General features: G+C 51.0%; 1 protein-coding gene and 2 long non-coding RNA genes across 4 annotated transcripts; 2 read left to right on the forward strand and 1 right to left on the reverse strand.

The window, feature by feature from the left end:
• Nucleotides 1-4: 4 nt before the first annotated feature.
• On the forward strand, nucleotides 5-3,553 carry BCL7C (BAF chromatin remodeling complex subunit BCL7C). The gene is made up of 6 exons (XM_059414873.1): nucleotides 5-215; nucleotides 715-793; nucleotides 1,120-1,228; nucleotides 1,329-1,490; nucleotides 2,708-2,793; nucleotides 3,358-3,553. The coding sequence occupies exons 1-6, from the start codon at nucleotides 124-126 to the stop codon at nucleotides 3,481-3,483; spliced, it is 654 nt and encodes a 217-aa protein (XP_059270856.1). The 5' UTR covers nucleotides 5-123; the 3' UTR covers nucleotides 3,484-3,553.
• LOC132026702 (uncharacterized) lies at nucleotides 2,800-10,175 on the reverse strand. Its single transcript, XR_009406974.1, has 3 exons — nucleotides 8,857-10,175; nucleotides 6,432-6,715; nucleotides 2,800-2,935 (listed from the first exon to the last, which is right to left on the reverse strand). It is a non-coding gene; the product is annotated as an uncharacterized LOC132026702 (long non-coding RNA).
• Nucleotides 10,176-10,262: 87 nt separating this feature from the next.
• On the forward strand, nucleotides 10,263-12,772 carry LOC132026701 (uncharacterized). 2 transcript variants are annotated; one of them, XR_009406973.1, is made up of 3 exons: nucleotides 10,263-10,353; nucleotides 11,647-11,828; nucleotides 11,936-12,772. It is a non-coding gene; the product is annotated as an uncharacterized LOC132026701 (long non-coding RNA). The 2 variants fall into 2 exon arrangements; XR_009406972.1 differs by having other exon boundaries at nucleotides 10,305-10,361.
• The last annotated feature ends 10,403 nt before the right edge of the window (nucleotides 12,773-23,175 follow it).

A 23,175-nucleotide genomic window follows, 5' to 3' on the forward strand; every position in this document is an offset into this window, starting at 1 on the left:
GCGGCCAACTCCCGGAGGGACGGCGGGCCGAGACAGCGGCGCCCCGGCTTGGCGCCGAGCCTGAGCCCGCCGGACGGGAGGCGGCCCAGCCGCGGGCTCGGCCTCGGCCCCGGTCCCGCCAGCATGGCCGGCCGGACCGTGCGGGCCGAGACCCGGAGCCGGGCCAAGGATGACATCAAGAAGGTGATGGCGACCATCGAGAAGGTCCGGAGATGGTGAGCGCTGCCCCGGGGCCGGGGCTGGGACCCGGCGGGACCCCTCTCTCCCAGATGCGTCTACCCGCCCTTCGCCCGCCGGGGCCCCCCGGCTGCTCCCTGAAGCTCCAGGGCTCCGTCCCCCTCTGGCTACACGCTCGGGTCTACAAAGCGTGTTCCCAAGCCTTACCCTCATTTATGCCCCGCCCCCTAAGGCTTTGACACTCCTCCCTCAAGTGTGCCCAGGATCTTCTTCCTCTGGTTCCCGGCCGGGCCCAAAGCCTTTCTCCCCCGTACGCCCCAGGGGTCTGCAGAGCTATGGCCCCCAGCCATGCGCTCTCCCCAGAGACGCCACTGTGTCTGGCCTGGGGTCTGCAGGACCCTCTTTCTCCTTCGGACTTTATGCCCCATTAGCAAAGCCGCACCACCGCCCCTTCCGCAGGTCTCCCCGTCTGCGTTCAGCTCCTGCGGGAGGGCTCTCTGCTCAGAGCTCTGACCCAGTGCCCCCACCCTCCCACAGGGAGAAGCGCTGGGTGACTGTGGGCGACACTTCCCTTCGTATCTTCAAGTGGGTGCCAGTGGTGGACCCCCAGGAGGAGGTGAGCAGACTCTCCCACACTAGGCCCTTCATCTGTGCAACCTCAGGCCGGCCCCTCCCAACCCTGGCCTCCACCTCTAGTCCCGCTCCCAGACCTCAAACGCAGCAGCCAAGACAGATGCTAACAATTACTGGCGACTCCACCCCCTTCTCCCTTTTTCTTGTTTCAGACCTCTGAGTTCGAGACCTAACCCACGGTACCAACCACTGTCACCTGATGCAGGGCCTTTGGCTTCTCTTTGCCTCAGTTTCCTTATTTGTACACTGGAGGGCTTTGCAAGCACTAACTGAAAAGCTGTCACTGACCCTTATCCCTCTAACCCCCAGGAGCGTCGGAGGGCAGGTGGTGGGGGAGAGAGATCCCGAGGCCGGGAGCGGCGGGGCAGGGGCGCCAGTCCCCGAGGGGGTGGCCCTCTCATCCTGCTGGATCTCAATGGTATGTTAGGGATCCTGGGATTTCGGGGGCGGTGTGTGGGGGAAGTGGGGAAGGGGCTTGGGACCCTCAGGCCCAACCCCCTCGGCTTTTGCTCCCACAGATGAGAACAGTAACCAGAGTTTCCATTCGGAAGGCTCCCTGCAAAAGGGCACCGAACCCAGCCCTGGGGGCACCCCCCAGCCCAGCCGCCCTGTGTCACCTGCTGGACCACCAGAAGGGGTCCCAGAGGATGCTCAGCCCCCAAGGCTGGGCCAAGAGAGAGGTAGGACCAGGTGACTCCCAGCAGCCCTCTCCTCTGAGTCTTGTCCTCTGCAAAGTTGAACCCAGCGGCTTACCTCCACCTCTACCTGTTCCCCTCCTGTGTTGCTCCCCCCCGGGGGCCTTCCCTGCCTCCTACAGAAGGTCGCCGCCCTGCCTCCTGTGAAGGTCTCGTTCATCTGGCTTCTCTAGGTCTTTAGATAACTAACCACTGTCTGAGATTTCCATGTTAGTTTTATTGTTTTTGCTACTCCAGTCTCTTTCCCGGCTCCCACGTCATGTCCGGTTTCTGAACCTTGGGCTCATGTTGCTCCTAAATCCTCAGAACAGCGTGGAACACATAGAATGTGCTCAGCTGATATTTGTTGAGGAGTAAGTAATAGTGATATTCCTCAGTGCGATTAGGACGTGAAAAGAACAGCTAAGACTTGCTGAGCTCTGTGTCCCAGACACCCTTCTAAGCACTGAACGTGTTTTATATCCGTACTATAACCCTGCCTGGTCTGAACCACCTCCCACGTGGGTCTACAAGCGCCATCTCTCACCCCTGCCTGGCTCCAGCCTCCTCCTGGGTCTCCTTGACACAGCTGCCAGACCAGCTTTTTCTATAGCACAAGTCTGGCAGGATCGTTTGTGCTTCAAGGTCTTCAGTGGCTCCCTATGGCCTTTGACTCCTCCACTTTGCCCTTTGGGCCCAGTGAGTGACCCCTGCCGGTCTCCTTCTTCCTTTCCAACAATACCATGACCTGGGCCTGTGGACTGTGTCTCGATCACACCTTTACTAAGAGAACAACAACAGGCATTTATTGAGCCGGTGCTGAGGGCAGGACACTCTGCTAAGGGCTTTATCCGTAACATCTCATTTCATGCTCACCACGGTCTCCTGTGGGAATTACTCCTCATTATCCCCATTTACAGATGGGGAAACCGAGGCCCAGAGGAATCAAGTCACAGGCTCAAGGTCAGGATTTGAACGCAGGGAGTCCAGCCTCACAATCTGTGCTCACTAAACCTGTGTCCTATCTACGTCAGATGTGCCCCATTTGTCCCCCTGACCAAATCCTGCTCACCACGGCGAGACCCCGCTTCCATGTCCTTCCTGTGGCTTCTGCCTGGCTCGCAGCCAGGGTCTCGGCGTCCTCCTCGGCATCCCCTGGCCCCGGGTCTGTGCTGTGGTACAGAGCAGCTGCTCAGGGAATGTCTCTTCACTTGATGTTCCAGATCCTGGGGCCGAAACTGCAGGCAGCACCGATGAACCCCCAATGCTGACCAAGGAGGAGCCTGTTCCCGAATTGCTGGAGGCTGAGGTGAGAGAGGCCGGAAGGCTGGACTCCTGGGTCGCTGATGCAGTGGGGGCTCTGGGGCAGCGGAAGGCTGGGGGGCTGTACTCCTGAGGCCCAGGCAGGAAGTGGACACCTCAGGCACAGCTCAAGTCTCAGAGGCCGGGTTCTGGGGACAGAAAAGGAAAGGGTGTTTGAAGACAAAGTCCTGCGGGCTGGATCGGGGCAGATTTAAGACCATTAAAAGCCTGAAAAGATCGTGGTGCTCCTCCAAGTATTTTATTTTATTTCTTACTTTATTTTAGTCCTAAACTGTCATATTAGCTTAAGAGAGTCAGTCCCCCACAGCTTCCGACTTTTCCCACAAGGACTACCTTGATGCATTTCCCAGAAATAGCAGTATCACCTTCTTCCCCCAAACGGTGTTGTTGTTTCTGGTGCCTCCTTCCTCTGCTTCCTGGGGCCCCGAGCCTGGGCGAGACTCCTAGGTCCAGGAGGGGAGTGCGCTGGAGGCGTTGGAGAAGGCAGGGGCTAGGAGGCGGCACTCCTGGGTTTGGGTGGAGCTCACGCCTGTCCGCCCTTCCTCTCCAGGCCCCTGAAGCTTACCCCGTCTTTGAGCCAGTGCCACCTGTCCCCGAGGCAGCCCAGGGTGACACAGAGGATTCGGAGGGCGCCCCCCCACTCAAGCGCATCTGCCCAAATGCCCCTGACCCCTGAGAAGCCGGCCTGCCTGTACTGTCGCCCCAAGGGCCCCTTTGGCTTTTTACAAATAAAGACCCTTTTGTAATTTTGTGTCATGTCATTTCCCCGTCAGGGCTGGGGAGGGTCTCTGGAGACAGCTTTGTCTCATGCTCCACTTCTCAGATGGAGTCACTGAGGCTCTAAGGGCACCTTCCTATAGTCATACCATGAGTCAGACATAGAAAGGGAGCCCAAGCCCGGACCCTGCCTCCCCAGACCGCCTCCGCCCGCCCGTCTCCTTAGCTTTCACCCTTCCTGACCTTCAGCCCTCCTCTTTGGGAATCCCAGGACCCCCTTCTTCCGTTCAGCCCCCCTGCCCCGCCCCCGGGGCCCAGCAATTACCAAAGCTCTGGGCACCTGTACCTTGATTCCTGTTCATACGCAGGATCATACACAGGAACACAGAGGCCTGGAGGGACTTTGGGGTCTGATATGACCCAGCCTGTGCCTCGCCCTCGAGAAGCTGCAGCTGTACCCCTGCCTCTGCTTAGCCATCCCTCCACTGGAGCCCCTCCCCACACTTCTGGCTGAGTCTTACTTGTCCTCTCCTCAATCACCGCCTCCTCCAGGAAGTCTTCCTGGACCCCTGGCTCAATCAGTTTCCCTTCTTTTGGGCTTCCACCACCCGCTGTGTCTCCTCCTCTTTGTCTTGGCGTTTATCAGGCTGTTTGGGACGGCTCATTTGGGATGCCATTGCCTTGCCCACTAGCTTTTGGGCTCCTGAGGGTCGATTCTTGGTCCCCAGCCTCATCCAGCACCACACTGGGCATAGAGCAGTGATAGCAACTGGTGAATGAATGAATAAATGAATTTGCTGAGGCTATCCAGGAAGGCTTCTCTGAGGAGGCTGAGTGTGAGATGGGAACCTCGGTGTGGTAGGTCTGAAGTTCAAATCCCGGCTCTGTCACTCACCAGGTGTGTGGCTCTCTGCATCCCTCTCTGAGCCTGGTTCGCTCATCTGAGCAACGGGGGCAGTCACTAGGCCTCATCTGCCCTGGCGGTTTGTGGGAACCTTCAAATAACATGCACTCTGCCTGGCAAAGTGTTAGAGTTAGGTGTTTTAGCCCTCTTTTTACTGGTAACAAAGGTTAAAAGGTTCAGAGGGACCAAACTGGAACTTTAAAAGACTGTTTGAAATGGAGGGCTGTCTTCTGATAGCGGCTGTCAGGGTTGTCATGGTTGAGCCCGCGGAGCAGACGTGCAGTGACGTGTACGTTCGTTTCTTCTTGCTGCTGCAGCAGGTGACCACAGACGTACTTAGTCACTTAGAGCAACACGGATTCATGATCTTACCGTTCTGGAGACCAGAGGTGCAAAATTAGTCTCACCGGGCTAAAGTTAGGGTATCAGCAGGAAAAGGAAATTTTTCCCGGTTCCTGTAGGAGCCTGTGGGGGACTGTCTGTTTCCCAGCCTTTTCCAGCTTCTTCCACATTCCTGACTTGCACCCCTCCCCCATGTTCCGAGGCTTCTTCCGATCTGTCTCTGCCTCTCCTGCCTCCCTCTTCAAAGGAGGCTGCCCGGAGCCCGCCTGGGCGGTGCGGGAGACTTCCCGTCTCAGGACCCTTAACCGAATCCCACCTGCAACATCTCGTCTGCCACGTAAAGTAACATGCACTGGTTCTGGGGTGAGGCCGTGGGCATCTCCACGCAGCATTTTTGGGGTGTGGCGGTCATCTCCGTATCGCCCTCGGTCATCCCAGGAGTTCACACAAGGGCTCTGTCAACTATAGAGTGCCTCGTTGGCTTAGTAGAACAGCGTCAAAGCCCAGACCACGGGCTCTGGGTTTGGATACCAGCATCTCCATTCATTTGGTTGTGACCTTGAGCCGAGTGACTTAACCTCTCTGGGCCTCAGTTTTCTCATCTGTAAACTGGGGATGCTGGTAACATCAGCCTGGCGAGTGTTGTGAGGATTAGATGAGGAAGTACGCGGAGAGCGTGTCCTTGGCTTGACACATAGTGAGTGCTCAATAAATAGCAGCTATTTTCATGTGACTCATGGCACAGAGGAGGATATGAGGGTGTAGGGAGAGAGGCCAGAGACGTGCCTGTTGGTGAGCCTGGGGAGGAAGAGTCCATTTCCGAGCACGCTTGAAAGGCTAAAGTTCGAGTCCCCCCCGGTCCTGTCCCTCCCTTGGTCCCGGACCCCAGCCGTCTGTCCTCGCTCCCAGGCCAGCCCCCTTCAGCTCGGTGATCCACTCTGTTTTAAGCTCTGGTTTAAAATCCACCTGTCATGGCGACGCCCCCCGGTCATCACCTTACCCTGCCCTCCCTGCCTCCCCCTGCAGCCCCTCCCGGTGTCCACGGTGTCCATCTGTCTTCTAGGAACTCCGTCCATCTGTGGCTCTCAGGCGCTGGCCTCTAGGGCTCCCCTTTCTCCTCGGCGCATCCGTCTCTCCTCCTCCTGATCCCTTAAGCATCTCTTGTCCGGCCTAGCTCTTCTCGTCATGAACACTCCCTACCAGGCCCACCTACTCTTGGAATGAAGGGCGTCCAGGTCTCTGCATCCAAGTGCTGCGCCCTCCCTCTCGACTCGGAGACCCCTGGGATGCCCGGACCCTTGGCCCCTCCTCCTCCCAACCTGTTCCTCCCCTCGCCTGCACCCAGAAATGGCCCCTCAGTCCCCGGATCAGAGCGCCTGGAAGTCAGAGTTCTCTAAGTCTCTATCCTGAGTAACACTCCCATCTGCTCCTTTCTTTAGGGCCTCCTGTTTGCTAGGTGCCTCCTGGTGGGTTTCCTGCTTCCCTTTTGCCCACCCCCATCCATTCTCCACCTGGCAGCTGGGCAGTCTCAGAAGCCCCCTGGTACTGCCCTGGGTGCCAACCCTCCTTCCTGGCAGGATGGAGCTACCCCTGCCTCTTCCCCACCACCTCTGCCCTGTTCCCCTGAGAACTGCTTATAATCATACTGTGCTGTTTCTCACCATACTGTGCTGTTTGCTCCGCCAGGAGTGTCCCTCTCATCCTCTCTTCATCTGGGGGACGCATTCTTTTTTTTTTCTAACCTCGGCTTCCCCATGACTTCGTTATCATGCCCTCCGCCTCCTCCTGTGCCCATTTCAGAGAACATCAGGCATTGCCTTGGGATGGTCCGTGTTGGCTTCCGTCTGAGGCATCAGTCTGCCGGCTCAGCAGGGGCAGAATTCCTTTATTTGTAGCGACACGTATTTCTTGTGCACTTACTATTGGCTAGGGACTCTTCTAGGCCCTGGGAATAAAGCATTAACAAAACGGAAAAAATTGTTGCTTTCTTGGAGTTTCCCTTCAATAAGTTACATCACCGGTAGGAAGGTATAAGTCCTTTGTTAAGAAAATAGAGTCTAGGATATTTTATGGTAAAAAGTTTCAAACATGCAGCAAAGTTGGAAGAATTACGCAGGTGACACCCGCATACCCCTCACCTAGATTCCGTAACATCTTACTGTGTCTGTTTATCACATCTCCTAATCCATCCGTCTGTCAATCTAGCTTATTTTCTTGACACACTTAAAATAAGTTGCAGACGATAGGGTACTTCCCTCTAAGTCCTTCAGCATGCCCATCGTTAACTAAGGGTCCAGTATTTACAGATTTGTCTTGTCCCTTGAAATAAAATATCCACATAGTGAAATGCACAGGTATTAACTGTATGATTCCATGAGTTTCAACAAATGCATGCATCTGCATAATGCAAGCTCTTACCAAATACATCATCATCCCTTCTGGAAAGTTTCCTGTTGCCCCTTGCGCCACCCTCTACCCCCAGCCCAGCTCCTCGGAGGCAATCACTGTTCTGGTTTTGTCTTGATTAGGGTAACCTTTTCTAGAACTTCTATGCGTGGAATCATAAGAACGTACTTCTTTGCATCTGTTTCACTCAGCATCATGTTTTTGAAACTCATCTGTACGATAGTGTGCTCCTTTCTATTTCCAGGCTATAGTCCATAGACTTGGCTTTGACCAGGAATGCTCTGCCAGATGGAGAACAGATAGGTCCAAGTCCTCTCCCTGTTTCTAGCTCCCTGCACAAGCCTGTCAAGCCGGGGGACCAGAGCCCTGGATGAGTGTACCCTAGGAAGACAGACAGCTTATTTCCCAGGACCTTTCTAGAATGTAGCCAGTCTATGACTTCAGTCCCCCAGAAATCTGGGGAGACAGAACTAATTCAGGGGACAGGATGTAGGGTGAACAAGCATCCTGGTTTGCCCAGGACTTCCCAGGTTTTAGCATTTCAAGTCCTGTTCCTGGGAAACCCCGGGAAAACGGGGATGGCTGGTTGCCCTGCAGGACCCCAGCACTGCCCCAAGGGCCCCAGCACTGCCCCAAGGGCCCCAGCACTGCCCCAAGGAACCCAGCACTGCCCCAAGGACCCCAGGCCCTTTCTCACCCCAGACTACACTTACACTCCCTTCCTCCTAAGGACTGATTTTCTATAAACTCTGAACTGATCAACTTCTCCCCTGCTCTAAAATATCCCATGGCTCCCTGTGGCTGCCTGGCAATACCCAAAAGATGTACTGACCTATGGCAGTGGTTCTCGAACGTTGCTGCACAATGGAACCACCTGGGGCATTCTGATGCCCGGCTTCTACCCCAGACATTTTAACTGGTTTAAGGCTGTGACTGGGTATCAGGAGTTTTAGAAGGCTCCACAGGTGATGCTGATCTGCTGCAGAGTTTGGGAACCACTGGCTTATGGGTATGATTTGCTTGCTGGTAGTGCCTATGTTTAAAAGCAAAAGATTTCAAATAAAAATCTAGACTCCTAGCTACTTTTTTTTTTTTTTTTTGGTAAGATTTGTGTATTTATTTTAGAGAGATAGAGGCAGGGGAGGGCCAGTGGGAAAGGGATACGGAGAACCTCAAGCAGAATCCCCACTAAGCATGGAGCTCAGCGCAGGGTTCAGTTTCACAACCATGAGAACATGACCCAAGCCGAAACCACCAAATCCTCAACTGACTGAGCCACCCAGGTGCGCCAGCTCGCAGCTCCCTTTGAGAAAGCAGAAGGTCTGAGATACTGAGTGCTTCCAAGTATGGTAATCACCAGGGGGTGTGGAGCATTGGCTCCTCTTGGAGACAAAGCATGTGTTTTCTGGTCCCCACAATCTCAGCCACTCCCCGGTGCTTCCTCTGCTCATCTGTGTCCATGTGCTTGGCCTACAGGCTAAGGTCTCGGCTCTGTAGCCTCTTCACTAACTCCTCATCTCACTTCTGCCCTCCAGCCATATGGCCTCATGTGGCTTTTCTACACCTGCTTTTGCCCAAGCAGTTCTTCCACCAAACTCCTCATCAAGGCAGACAAGGCCTTGCTCAGTGGCCACGGCCATCTCTCTTTCCCCTCTTCCCACGTTCATCTAACACACAGACCTTCTAATACACCGAGCCTGGGCAGGCTAGTTCTCCTTCTGTCAGGTGCGGCACGCTCTGCCTGGGGAACTCATCCCTTCCTCTGTTCTTTCTTTCTTCCTGGCCAGTGCCTACTTATCTTTCAGGCCTTGACTTAGATTTTGTCTATTTCAGGAAGTTTCCCTGACCCTCAAACTAGGTCAGGTCACTGGTTAGTCACGGCACTTCCTCTTTTGTTTAACAGCTCACTTCCCTTGCTAGAATAAAGCTACCACGTTCATCTCTGTCCTCCCAGGGTCCAGGTAAATAGGGCCATGCCTGGTAAATGGTAGGTGTTCGTCAATGACAAATGAACATAAGAAGGAAAGGAAAAACATCTCCCTTTCTCCGCTGGCAAAATTCTACTCTTGTGCTTACATTTCTACTACAGTAGTCAACTCTGTGCTCCTGGACACCCAAACCTCACTAAGCTCAGGTCTAGCTCACAGTGAGTCCAGTGGGTCCCCAAACCCCTTCTGTGGTTGTTTCCTCCGTGTCAGAGTGCATAATTGGAACAGGCATACTCAGAAGTGGGCAGAATCCCCACAGCAGGTGACTGAGTTGCGGCCGTCTGTGAAGGCAGGTCTGTGTCTGATTGGTCCCCCCAGGGCCCCATCCAGGGCAAGCACAAGGGTAACTCCCTTTCCATTCCCTGACTTCTGTCTACTGACTTTCACTTGGCAGTGGCTTTGCTCCCAGTCCCCTCTTGGTCCTCCAGTCCCCTCTGAGGGCAGCTGGTGGTGTAGCCAATGGTCAGGATAGGGCAGGAATGGAGGTTTTCATAGTCAGCTGATCCGCATTAACTTGTGTCATCTTGGGCAAGTCCCTCCCCAGCCTGGACTTCAGCTGCTCGTCTGAAAGATGGGGCCAGTGATCCTTGCCTCGTCTTTGGGGTCGAACCTCTCCGCCCGTGTCAGGCACCGTGGGAAGCAGGTGCAGAGCGCCCGGGCCGCTGTGTGCAGACCCGCTTTCTGTGGAAGTCGTGGTTATCTCCAGCCTTGAGTGTTTAGAACCACGGGTAGGCCTCCGGGCACTGCGGGCACTCGGAAATGCCAAAGAGAAGCCCAAGTCCGCGGCGGCCTGCAATGCCCCGTTGAGGGTTTAACGTGTTTATTTTTAAGCCCCAGCGGGGGAGGCCAGGCCAGGCGGGTGGGGTGAGCACAGCCTGGGGGGGGGGGCTGGCTCCGGCTCCGCGGCTGTGACCCCAGCGGCCCCGTCTGTAGCGTGCGGTGCCCCGCGATCTCCCCGCCGGCCTTTTGTGAGGCTCCGAGCGAACAAAGGAGGGACGCGCGCCTCCGCCACGGCCAGGCGCGCCGCGGCGTCGCAGGGGTTAAGGGCACCGAGCGGCGCGCTCCCGTGCTAGAGCGGCCGCGGGCGGACTTCCGGAGCGCGGGTCCCGGCGCGCGCCGCGCGGCTGCGGGAAGGGCGGAGGGCGTGCGGGGGTGCGGCGTGCGGGTGAGCGGCCGTGCGGGCTTGCCGGTATGCGGGTGAGCGGCCGTGCGGGTGTGCGGGTGTGCGGGGGTGCGGGTGAGCGGCCGTGCAGGTGTGCGGCGTGCGGGGGTGCGGGTGAGCGGGTGTGCGGCGTGCGGGTGAGCAGGTGTGCGGCGTGCGGGTGAGCAGGTGTGCGGCGTGCGGGGGTGCGGCGTGCGGGTGAGCAGGTGTGCGGCGTGCGGGGGTGCAGCCTGCGGGTGTGCAGGTGAGCGGGCGTGCGGGTGAGCGGGTGTGCGGCGTGCGGGTGTGCGGCGTGCGGATGAGCAGGTGTGCGGCGTGCGGGGGTGCAGCCTGCGGGGGTGCAGGTGAGCCGGTGTGCGGGTGTGCGGCGTGCGGGCGTGCGGATGAGCAGGTGTGCGGCGTGCGGGGGTGCGGCGTGCGGGGGTGCCTGGGTGCAGGAGCGCGTCTCCGAGGCTCGGCGCGCCGCGGTGGCATCCTGGGTCACCTCGGCTGGTCCGTCGCGACGAGTCCCCAAGCGCCTCAGCCCGCGAGTGCGGGACCCGCGGCGTGGGAGCCCCTCGGGGCCTCGGTGTCCCGCCGCCGGATCCCGGGGCTGGCCGAGGGCGGTCGGGCTGCCCGGGTCGTCGCCCGCGGTCTCCCCGCCGCGCAGTCAGGGAAGCCGGGACCGGCGCTCTCAGTCCCTTCGGCCCTTGATCTCGAGGCCGCTGCTGCCCGGGGCGGGCGCTGCGCGGCGCTCCGTGTGTCCGGGGCGGCCCCGGGCGTCTGCTGTCCGCCGTGTCGCGGCCTCCCGAGGCTGCCGGCCACGCGCGCAGGAAAAGCGAGGCTCAGAGCGATTCTCCCAACTCACGCTGCGGGCCGGTGGCTGCGGGCCGGTGGGTGCGCGGCGAGACCCGTGAACTCCGGGCGGTCGCGCCTGACCGGCCGGTGTTTGGGGGAAAGTGGCCCCTACTGAGTGCCCAGGACCGAATCCTCTCACGGAGGGCCAAGGCGGACAGGGGACGCGGTTGGGGGGGTGTCACACCTGGTCACCTCTCTCTAGCACGGCCGTAGTAGGACAAGGCTCGGGCCGTACAGTTCGCTCTTTTATCGTGTTTTGTTACTTAATTGTAACGGCACACCCTTGTCCGTCAGTCACCGCGAGGGCGCGGCTCTGCTCCTGGGAAGCCCCGACCTCGCCCCGGTAAAATGTGCGGCCCAGTGTTTCTCAGGATGTTCACACACTTGGACACCGCAGCACCACGGTCAGCTCTCCAGCGCTCTCACAGCCCCCTTCCTGTGGCGAGCCCTAAACCACCACTAATCTACTTTCTGTCTCCATAGATTTGCCCATTACGGACATTTCCTATAAGGCCTTTTGTGACCGAGATAATCTTTTTTAAACAAAGCCCCAGCCTTAGCTCAGAGCTTGGGCCTGTAACCAAACCCAGCGAGAACTGAAGAGCATTGCTTTGATTTTGTTGGATTTATTTTTGCCACTCCAGGATGAATGGTAGATATTTCCTGTGCGTGATACGAAATTTCCTTTTTGAATAAATTTGTTTCAAATTTTGAGTTGGCATTTTTAAAGAACAAGATTAAATAGACCATCTCCAACTTTTATCTCCAAAAGCCAGGAAGATAGGACGTGAATGACGTTTGGGAAACATTAGATTGTCTTGCGTTGAGGTTCTCCAGGACATGGCTTGGAAACGACCCTACTATTCCACTTGACTCCCCTGCCAGCTGCTGTGAGGAAGCGCATCATTTTCCTGATGAAGAAGCAGGTGCAGAAAAGTTAAGTGTGATGACCTGTCCAAGTCACACCGTTAGTGACAGAACCTAGACTTCCCCTGAGGTCTGTCTTAATTCCGAAGATCACGTCCTTACCAAATCCGGACGTCCCACGGGGGGTGAGGAATGGAGGAGCAGGCTTGAAGGAGGGAAGACTCTAGCCAAAGTACCAGGGCATGTGGGGGCCAGGCTGGCCACCTTGTTTTTGGTATCGCAACGAATGTTCACATATTTCTATAAAATAACTTAATTTGTGACTTTACACAGAAATCCCTTCTCAGTCACAGTTGGGGCTTTCTTCTCTTACGGGCGCGCCAGAGTCCAGGAGGTGCTACCTAGATAAGGAGTGTGTGTGTGTGTGTGTGTGTGTGTGTCCCCATGAGCACATGTGTGTGTTGGTGCTGGGCAGATCTGTGGTCCAGCTTGACGCTTTTGGTGATTGCCGTCCAAGCCCACAGTGCTCCCTTCAAGTTCATGGCTTCTGCCCTGTATCATGTGTGAGGCACCAGAATTTGGGCCAGCCGAGACTCCGTGTATGTAGGGTCCCCTGTTTCCTGAAGATCAGGCAGCCACCTGCTCTCAAGGCTGGCTCCTTTCTGGAGCATAGCCGTGGGACAGCAGTAGGACCCCCTCTTGCCTCTTCCAGGCCAGAGACTTTCACCAAGATCTTCTTCCCCTCCCAAACCCTCTTATTCCGCTTCTTATTTTTTCACTCTGGGTTTCAATAGCACGTGAAACTCCCAGCCCATTTCCAATTAAACTAGTTCCCTTTTCCTAAAGGGCAGAGAGCGTTCAATTTTTAAACCTTAACTTAAGCAAAAAGTAGCAAGTAGAAGACAAAAGAACCAAATCCTGTCACATTGTTGTCAACACCTTTGGTTTTTTTGTTTGGTTGGTTTTAAGATTTTATTTATTTATTTGAGAGAGAGAACTAGCGAGAGAGAGCATGAGAGGGGAGAAGATCAGAGGGAGAAGCAGACTGCCCACAGAGCTGGGAGCCCGATGCGGGACTCGATCCTGAGGCTCCGGGATCGTGACCTGAGCCGGAGACAGTTGCCCAACCAACTGAGCCACCCAGGCGCCCCTGTCAACACCTTTGTAACTCAATCCTCTCATCTCATAGCTGTGCAATTCAACATGGACCCAAGTGTGTTAACTACGCCTGTCCTCCTTCTAAGGCGATCAGAGGTCCATCTGGTGTGACTCAGCTTGAGGGAGTCTCAACCCTAACTCCAGACAACTTAGATCTAAGAGTTATTTTTTTTTGTTTTTTTTTTTTTTAAAGATTTTATTTATTTATTTGACAGAGAGAAATCACAAGTAGATGGAGAGGCAGGCAGAGAGAGAGAGAGAGAGGGAAGCAGGCTCCCTGCTGAGCAGAGAGCCCGATGCGGGACTCGATCCCAGGACCCTGAGATCATGACCTGAGCCGAAGGCAATGGCTTAACCCACTGAGCCACCCAGGCGCCCCTAAGAGTTATTTTTGACCATTATAAACAAAATGACTAAGTTTGCTCCAGGTCATATTCTAAGAGTTCTACATGTATAATGTCCCCAAAATCTCTTCAGCAACTCCGAGAGGGAAGTACTGTTATTGTGTCCATTTTACAGGTGGGGAAACTGAGGCATGGAGAAGTGAAGTCTTTTGTCCAAGGCACCATGGTTAATAAATAGTAAAGGCAAGATTTCAGTCCACATAGTCTGACTTCAGTGTGGGCTGTCAAACACAGAGCACATATTCTGAAATCAGACTATTTCCTCTATCACTTACAGCAATATCTTAGTATTCCGTATATATTGGAAAGTAGTTTGTAGTTACTTGGGAAGCAGAACTGGGAGGACTCTCCTCCCCACAGAGGAGTCTGAGCACTCTGAGACCTGGATCTCTCACGCAGGACGCCTTTCTCCCTCCCCAGCTCCTGCCGCCCTGGGCATGACTTCCAACTCCAGTCGCTCCCCCAGTCCCCAAACTGCCAACCCCAGCTACTGTTACGTGTCCACGTTGGGCCAGGTAGACGCATAACTTCTCTCTTCTTTGCTGCAGCCCCGCAAGGAATCAATCCCCGTTTTACAGACCAGCGAACAGATTTAGGAAGGCCAAGTGACTTGCCCAAGATCACACAGCTAGTGGATGGAGCCCCAGGATTAGAACCTGGATGCCCACTTCTGCGTCTCCTGCTCTGTAAGACGCGTTAGCGATCGTACAGAGTTGAGAGCCACCTAAGTGGGTTCGTGGGGGGCAGCGTCTCTCTGTAGCTCCCGAGAGAACCTCCCAGCCTCTCTGGCTCTATTTCCTTCTTTGCAGAATCTCTTTTTACCTTCCTCATGTTTCTCAACTTCCTAATGAAAGTTGGGAGAAGTTTTTTGTTTTGTTTTTTAAGGATTTTGTTTATTTAGAGAGAGAACATGCACATGCAAGTGGTGGGACAGGGAGGGACAAACCGACTCAGCGCGAGTGCTCAGCGGAGCCTAACACAGGGCTCAATCTCCTGACCCTGAGATTATGCCCTGAGCTGAAATCAAGAGTCAGTTGCCCAGCCGACTAAGCCACGCAGGTGCTCCTGTTTTATTTTCAATTTCAAAATTAGACTCAAAGACTACTGTAAAGAGGGTGTTCCCATAAAGGAGTTTCTTTGGGGGGGGGGTCATACTGTCTGCTCTAAGGAGACCTTTTCTGCCTAGGGTTTTAGAACAGCAATGAGACTGGGGAGTCGGAGTTCAGGGAAAAGATGGGGACATCATGATAACAATGCTTCTGTTTACTGTGTCCTAATAACGTGCCAGGCCATGGCCTAAGTCCTGTGGGGGTGTGTGTGTGTGTGATGTGTGTCCATACTAGGTGTGTGTGCATACGTAGGCTAGAGGTCATGTTTTTATCTACCACTCTATTCCAGATTTTTAGATGGAGTTTTGTTGAGATCACTTCACCCTACCTCCTAGTTTAGAGGCGAGGGGTCATGGCTGCTTCCTCCTTCGAGGGTCATGGAAGTTCTCTTCTCTGCTAGTCCCCATGGCCGGCTCTTCGAAAAGACCAATTTCTGGTGTTAGCGATAGGGGTCACTAGGTGGTATGACTATAATGTTACTTACCTGTATTTCTTAACTTTCCGTAGTGCAGGTAGACTGCCTCCGTGACCAAGATCAGTCCCCTTCCCTCACCGAATGCCTTTCCTCCTTACAGTACTCTTTCTCCAATTTAAATGATGACTTGCCTCATAACCCCCCTAGTGGGAGAAGTTCCAGTTAAAGAAGTCAAGACCTTGTAGTAGAGGGGTGTCCCCTTACTTCCAGTGGCAGCCACATCTGCAGCTCCTTTGGAATAAAGGAACCAAATGTCATGACCCCACTTCTCTCTCAAGTCCCTGATAGGCCTAGGGATTGGCATCTGAACCCAACTTTCCACGGCAGGGAATCTCAACAGGGTGGTCCTGAGCGTTAGGAAGGTTATGAATGCAGACTTGGTTATCATAACTTCAGAGGATGCTAGAGGCATGCAGTGAGCCAGACCCAGGGAGGCTGATGGATGGTCTTGTAACTCACTAGGCAGCCCACCCAACAATGCCCAGAATGACAGTGGATTCCTGTGGGTGGCCTGGTGACCTGGTGAGGTGTCTAGATCTGGAAATGCTGTTCAGTTGTATCATGGCTACCCAGATGACCAGCTAATGTCTTGGAAAGTTTGAAAACCAGTCCCAGGAAAAGTAGAACTCGTATCATATTGAAGTTAATGCAACTCCATATCAGGGGTCTAGGGGAAGAAGGGTGTCACTGTCCTGGGAATGGATGTGTCACTTCTAAGGGAGCCGCATGTTCTAGGGACCCCATGACTTCCTGGGTCTCCTGGGGCTTGACCAATATCCCAGGTGTCTGTAAGACTCTACATGAGCACTGAGCAGCTCGATGGGATGCATCAATGTATGAAAAATCCTTTTTTTTTTTTTTAAACTGAATGCCAGTGAATAGGCAGTAAGTGACACTTTAAATAGTATAAAACTACTTCCACTGTTGGAGGGTAGTCTACATACCCTTCTTTATTTTCTTGAAATAATTTTAGGATTCATTCTCTCCATAGTTTATTTTCAGAAAGCTCACATGCTCTCTAAGAAGTTAGTCCATGAGATGTTTGCTGTCGTTTTAATTTCACAGCTTCAAGTCCCAAGTCATGACAAAGAATGACTTGAGATTTGTGTATACTGAACCTGAAATTCTCACAGTTGCCTAAAAATTGAACAGAAAGAAGTAAACCCACATATTTAAGAATTCTGTGTAAGTAGACTCTGTGATCGGGAAAGTATTATACTCCTGAACAATGCCTAGCCAAATATTGTGTTCAATTTATAATTACAGTTACAAATCCAGTTAAAATAGTTAAAGTTACAGACCCAGGAAAAGCTATAGGCTCAAGAGTGACACAGAAAGTGCAAAGCTAGAACTACCACTTTGGTCCCCTAGCTTCAAGTTCAATGCTTTCTCCACTTGTTCTCCCCCGACGACTGCTGCCTCACAAAGCTACGGCCAGGAGAAAACTATAGATCAATTTGAAAGTGATGCTGAGAAGGCAAGGAAGGTGAAGCAGAAGTCATAACAGGAAGGCAAAAAAATTTAAAGATTGATTTATTTATTAGAGGGAAAGCATGAGCAGGAGGGGCAGAGGGAGAGAAGCAGACCCCATGCTGAGTGCAGAGCCCAACAGTGGGGCTTAATGTCAGGATCCCGAGATCAGGACCTGAGCCGAAACCAAGAGTCAGATGCTCAACCTACTGCGCCATCAGGTGCATCTTTTTTTGTTGTTGTATTAGTATTTTATTGTTCTAACAAATTACGACAAATGTAATGCCTTAAAACCACACATTTATTACCTTACAATTCAGTAGGTCAGAAGTCTGATACGGGTCTCACTGGGCTAAAATCAAGATGTGGGCAAGGCTTTGTTCCTTCTGAGAATCGAGGCGAGAATCCACTCCCTTGTCTATTCCGGTTTCCAGAAGCCACCCACAGTCGTTGGCTCATGGTCCCCTGCCCCCATCTTCAGAGCAGCAGTGTCACTTCTCCGTGACCCTTCTTCCACTGTCACATCTCCCTCTGTCTGAAGCCAGAAAAGGTTCTCTGATTTTAAGGACCCTTGTGATTACACGGGGTAATCCAGGATAATCTCCTCATCTTAGGGTCTTTAACTTAATCACATCTGCAGAGTCCCTTCTGCCATGTGAAGTAACACACTCACCAGCTCTGAGCTTTGGGGCATGGACATTTTGGGAATTAGAGCAAGGCGATTTTTCTGTCTATCGCAGTTATGAAATATCATCCTGATGCATAAACATTCATAGGGAAATGGACATTTTAATGTAATATTAAAATACCCCAGCCACCATCGTCCAAACCAAGAAATAAACATTGTCAGAATCACCACAAACCCCCCACTTAATCATGTTTATTTTTTTTAAGATATTATTTTTTTATTTGACAGACAGAGATCACAAGGAGGCGGAGAGGCAGGCAGAGAGAGGGAGAGGAGGAAGTAGACTCCCCGTTGAGCAGAGAGCCCGATGCGGGGCTCGATCCCAGGACCCCGAGATCATGAGCTGAGCCGAAGGCAGAGGCTTAACCCACTGAGCCAGCTACCCAGGTGCCCCTTAATCATGTTTTCTGTTTGCATTTGCCTGAAATTCTTTTTGTCCATCTATTTATTTGCAATATTTTTTTCACTTTTGTTTTATGTGTCTTTCTTATAAATTGCTCATAGCAGATTAAAAGAATTTTTTGAAATTTTTTTCTGCTTATAGCAGACCTTAAAAGTAACTTAGTCTGACAAGTTTTGTCATGACGTCGATTCAGTGTGTTCCTGTTTACGGCATTAATCTGTGATTTTCCTTTCCACTTGATTTTACATTTACTATTTATTTTTTCACTAATGTTTTCCTGTTTGCTTTTTTTTTTTTGAAGATTTTATTTATTTATTTGAGAGAGAGACAGTGAGAGAGAGCATGAGAGGGAGAAAGTCAGAGGAGAAGCAGACTCCCCGAGGAGCCGGGAGCCCGATGTGGGACTCGATCCCAGGATTCTGGGATCATGACCTGAGCTGAAGGCAGTCGCTTAACCAACTGAGCCACCCAGGCGCCCTCCTGTTTGCTTTAAAAACAAACAAACAAACAAACAAACAAACACTTCTGTGGGTTTGGTCGAGTTTCTGTTTATTACCTTTGCCTCTGTGAACCGGCCAGTGTTGATCTCCGTTTTCCTAGCGACCACAGTTGTTCTTAAATGGTTGTATCAGTGCATGGTCGGAACCCTACTCCTTCACCAGGCAATTTCCTTGCCCACTCTTTCACAACCCCCCCCAAAAGGTGACCACCCTAGAATGCTTTGACCTTCCTCACTCTATGCTAGAGTTTTGCTAAGATAGCTTACAATTTGGGGTTTGATTACTCGGCTTTTCATTAGTTAATCACTTATGCAAAAGAACCCTTATTTAACACTTAAAGCACAAATTCCCAGTCGACTGCTAACATGTAAGCTGAGCTATCTGTACCTGTATCTGTATCTATCTATGTGTCTTTGTATTGCTAACCTCCGCTACCTCACCCCTTCACCTGTCATTATCTTGAGCTCTCCATCGCTAACTGAGAGGATTTCTTGAGCGCTTCCCTCAGAAAGGTCTTGCACGTGATGTGTGCACTGAATCTTGTGTGCCAGATGTCTTCTGGTTGGGAAGTGACATGATGGCCACTTTTGATTCTTGGGTTATGTTCTTTTCTCCTGGAGTCTGTATTCTACTGTCTTCTAGCTTATAGTATTGGGGATGGGTGGCTTTAAATTAGCTTGTCTCTAATTCCTTTATAAATAACCTAATCCAGAAGCTGTAAGTTCTTTTTTTCCAAAGATTTTATTTATTTGACAGACAGAGATCACAAGCAAGCAGAGAGACAGGCAGAGAGAGAGAGGGAAGCAGGCTCCCCGCTGAGCAGAGAGCCCGATGCGGGACTCGATCCCAGGACCCTGGGATCATGACCCGAGCCGAAGGCAGAGGCTTAACCCACTGAGCCACCCAGGTGCCCAGAAGCTTGTAAGTTTTGTTTCTATTTCTGAAGTTCAGGAATCTCATCAGGCTATGTCTAGATTCTTACCTTTATTCACTTGAGTCTGTTTCATCTCCAGGCTCAAGTCTCCCTTTCCATCTGTTACTTTTCTCTTCTTTTGGGACCTCTGTTATTTGCATTAGGTCTTTTGGATTTGTCCTTAAAATTTACATATAATGGTATGATTTCCTTTCCTTTGTGTCTGGTGTAAGATTTCTTCCAGCATCTGGGGCCCCTGGGTGGCTTGGATGGTTGGGCGTCTGCTCAGGTCACGATCTCCAAGTCCTAGCATCGAGCCCCACATGGGCTCCCGGCTTGACAGGGAGTGTGCTTTTGCCACTCCCCCTGCTCATGCTCTCTCTCTCTGTATCTCTCTATCTCAAATGGAATAAAGAATAAATAAATAAATAAAAATCCGCTCCTCTTTAAAAGCAACAAGAACTCTGGAAGAACATTGTCAAAATAAGCTTTTTCAGAACTCTAGAAACTAATCAAAGGTCAAGGAATGTTTATTAAAAAATAAAAAATAGCTGTATCCTAGTGAGAGCAGTGAACTTTGTGAAATTTTAACTTGCCCAAGGCCCATTTTCCTCTCCCCAAGTTCATAGAAACCTTGAAAACTAGAAGCCTCCTAACTAAGGGAGCTGTGAAAAACCATGGTTTAGTAGCCACCAGAGGGGGCAGAACAGGTTTGAAGCTCTACAGCAGCTCCCGTCCTCAGAGCAGTGCCGCTGTCTGTTGGCTCTCAGGAAAGCCTGTTCTGAGTCTGTCTTTATTTCAGTGACGTCAGAGCTCTCCCTGTGCTAATAGCCGTAACGGTGGGTCACGTATAGAAGACAGCGGCAGTTGGTTGTCATCACAGCTGCCTGCCGTGGCCGTACGAGCTGGTGGTCATGAGAGAGAGGCTGACAAAACGCTTTAAAAGGAGAAACAAGGGAAGAAGAGATAGCCATTGGTCCTTGAAAAGCTTTGACATGTTCCTAGGAATTCCTAGACGCTCACAAGCAAATGTAGGGTTGTGTGCGTACCCAGGAAAGCCCTGAGGAGATCCTAACCTCTCACCTCTACCTGACCTTGAGGGTCTGTAGAGGCCAGAAGTGAATATTAAAGCAGTATTTTACACACACACACACACACAAGGCCTCACACAAGATTTATTGGTTGAATGCATTTAAGGAAATCTCTGTCCAACCATTAGCTGACCACTAAGCTAATTGAGTAGAAACTTCAGTGGCCACACAGCAAAAAACACAGTTTTGTTTACAGAATTATTATGCCTCTCTGCCTACTTGCGATCTCCCCCTTTGTCAAATAAATAAATAAATAATCTTAAGAAAAAAAAAAGAATTACTCTAGGAAAGTCACTAAACAAACAAAGAGCAATATCAACAACATCTGGGGAGCGCTGGACTCTGATTTGCGGAGTTGCCACATTATAATATTTAAGATGTCACTTTCTTTCTTTTTTTTAAAGATTTTATTTATTTATTTGACAGAGATCACAAGTAGGCAGAGAGGCAGGCAGAGAGAGAGAGAGGAGAAACCAGGCTCCTGGCTAAGCAGAGAGCCCAACGCAGGGCTCGATCCCAGGACCCTGGGATCATGACCTGAGCTGAAGGCAGAGGCTTTAACCCACTGAGCCACTCAGGCGCCCCTAAGATGTCACTTTCAACAAGAAATTATGACATGCAAAGAAGGAGGAAAGTATAGCCCATGCAGAGCTAAAAAACAGTAAAAAGAAACTTCCTGAGGAAGTCTAGACATTGAAGTTACTAGAAAAAAGTCTTTAAATTAGCTATTATAAATGTATTCAAAGAACTAAAGGAAAGTATATCCAAAAATAAATATAAGAATGTCTTACAAAATAGAGGATACTAATAAGCAGATAAAAATTACATGTATATGACCTATATATAATAAATATAATATAAATTATATATATGTAAAATAAAAATTCTAGAGTTAAAAAGTATAATAACTGAAATGAAAGACCGACTACAGAAGTTCAGGAGCAGATCTGACCTAGCAGCAGAATCAGCAAACTTGCAGAGGAGACAGTTGAAATTACTGTCTGAGGAACAGAAGGAAAAAGAATGAAAAAAATGAATAGCCCCTCCCAGACTTGTGGGACTACATCAAGTGTACTGACATACATATAATGAGAGTCCCAGAAGAGAGGAGGAAATGGGGTAGAATATTTAAAGAAATAATAGACAAACCCTCCCAACTTTAATTTTAGAAATTAATCTACATATATATAATCTAGCTCAAAAGAGGATAAACTGTAAGAGTTTCACATCTAGGCACACCATAGCCAAACTTTGAAAGACAAGGAAAATACTGAAAGCAGCAAAAGAAAAAAGTAATTCATCATGTACAAGGGATCCTCAGTAAGATTAGCAGCTAACTTCTTATCAGAAACTATGAAGGCCAGAAGTGGGATAACATATTCCGAGTGCTCAAAGAGGGGCGCCTGGGTGCCTCATTCGGTTAAGTGTCTGCCTTTGGCTCAGGGTCAGGATCCCTGGGTCCTGTGGGCTTCCCACTCAGCGGGGAGCCTGCTTCTCCCTCTGCTGCTGCCCCTCCCCTGCTCATGCTCTCTCTCTCACTCTTCAAAGAAAGAAATAAAGCATTTTTAAGTGCTAAATTAATAAACTCATCAACCAAGAAGTTTATATCCAGCAAAATCCTTCTTCAAAAATAAAGAATTAATTAAGACATTCCGAGGTAGGGACTCCTTCGTGGCTCAGTTGTTAAGCGTCTGCCTTCGGCTCAGGTCATGATCCCAGGGTCCTGGGATCGAGCCCCACATCAGGCTCTCTGCTCAGTGGGGAGCCTGCTTCTCCCCCCTACCCGTCCCCTGGCTGTGTTCCCTCTTGCTGTGTCTCTCTGTCAAATAAATAAATAAAATCTTAAAAAAAAAAAAAAAGACATTCCAAGATAAAAATGAAAGGAATTCGTTTCTAGCAGACCTACCCTACAAGAAAGAGTCCTTCAGGCTGAAATGAAAGGACTAGATAGTAATTCAAATCCACTTAAAGAACATCAATAAAAGAAACTATATAAATACTAGAAAAAATTATGAATATTTTTTGGCTTGTAATTTCTTTCTTTTATATGTTCTTTTTTTTAAGACCCTATTTATTTATTTGACAGAGAAGGATCACAAGTAGGCAGAGAGGCAGGCAGAGGGAGAGAGAGAGAGAGAGAAGCAGGCTCCCTGCTGCGCAAAGAGTCCGATGCAGGGCTCAATGCGGGGTTCGATGTCAGGACCCTGAGATCATGACCTGACCTGAAGGCAGTGGCTTAACCCATGAGCAACCCAGGCGCCCCTATATGTTCTTTTTTAAAAAAAGATTTTACTTACTTATTTGATAGAGAGCACAAGCAGGCAGGGGGAGTGCAGTGCAGAAGAGAGGGCTCCCCGCTAAGCATGGAGGCCCATGCAGGGCTCAGTCCCAGGACCCTGGGATTATGACCTGAGCTGAAGGCAGACGCTCAACTGATTTAGCCACCCGGATACCCGTATATGTTCTTTTTTCAAGATTTTATTTGATTGAGAGAGAGTATTTTATTTAAGGAGGCAAAGGAAGAGAGAATCTGAAGCGGGCTCCATCCCAAGCACAGAGCCCAACGTGGGACTTGATCTCACCACTTCCAGATCATGACCTGGGCTGAAACCAAGAGTGGGGTCCCCCCCACCAACTGAGCCACCCATGCACTCACCCTCTTACATGTTCTAAGGACAACTGCAAAAAGCAATAATTGTAAAACTCTGTTTATGGGCTTATATGAAGATGTAACTTGTATGGAAATAACAGCACAAAGAAAAAGTGAAGAAACATATATAGAAACAAAGTTTTTATATACTATTGAAATTAAGTTGACATTAAAATAAACAAGATTTTTTTAAAAAGATTTTATTTATTTATTTGACAGAGAGAGAGAGAGAGATCACAAGTTGGCAGAGAGGCAGGCGTGGGGCGGGGAAGCAGACTCCCTGC

Source organism: Mustela nigripes, chromosome 11, assembly GCF_022355385.1.
Source record: "Mustela nigripes isolate SB6536 chromosome 11, MUSNIG.SB6536, whole genome shotgun sequence".
NCBI classification, from domain to species: Eukaryota; Metazoa; Chordata; class Mammalia; order Carnivora; family Mustelidae; genus Mustela; species Mustela nigripes.

Bases quoted from the DNA above. Each gene is read 5' to 3' on its own strand.
- BCL7C (XM_059414873.1), top strand. From the start codon at position 124: ATGGCCGGCCGGACCGTGCGGGCCGAGACCCGGAGCCGGGCCAAGGAT. The intron at 216-714 runs GTGAGCGCTGCC...ACCCTCCCACAG, and splicing joins ATCGAGAAGGTCCGGAGATG to GGAGAAGCGCTGGGTGACTG. The intron at 1,229-1,328 runs GTATGTTAGGGA...TTGCTCCCACAG, and splicing joins CATCCTGCTGGATCTCAATG to ATGAGAACAGTAACCAGAGT.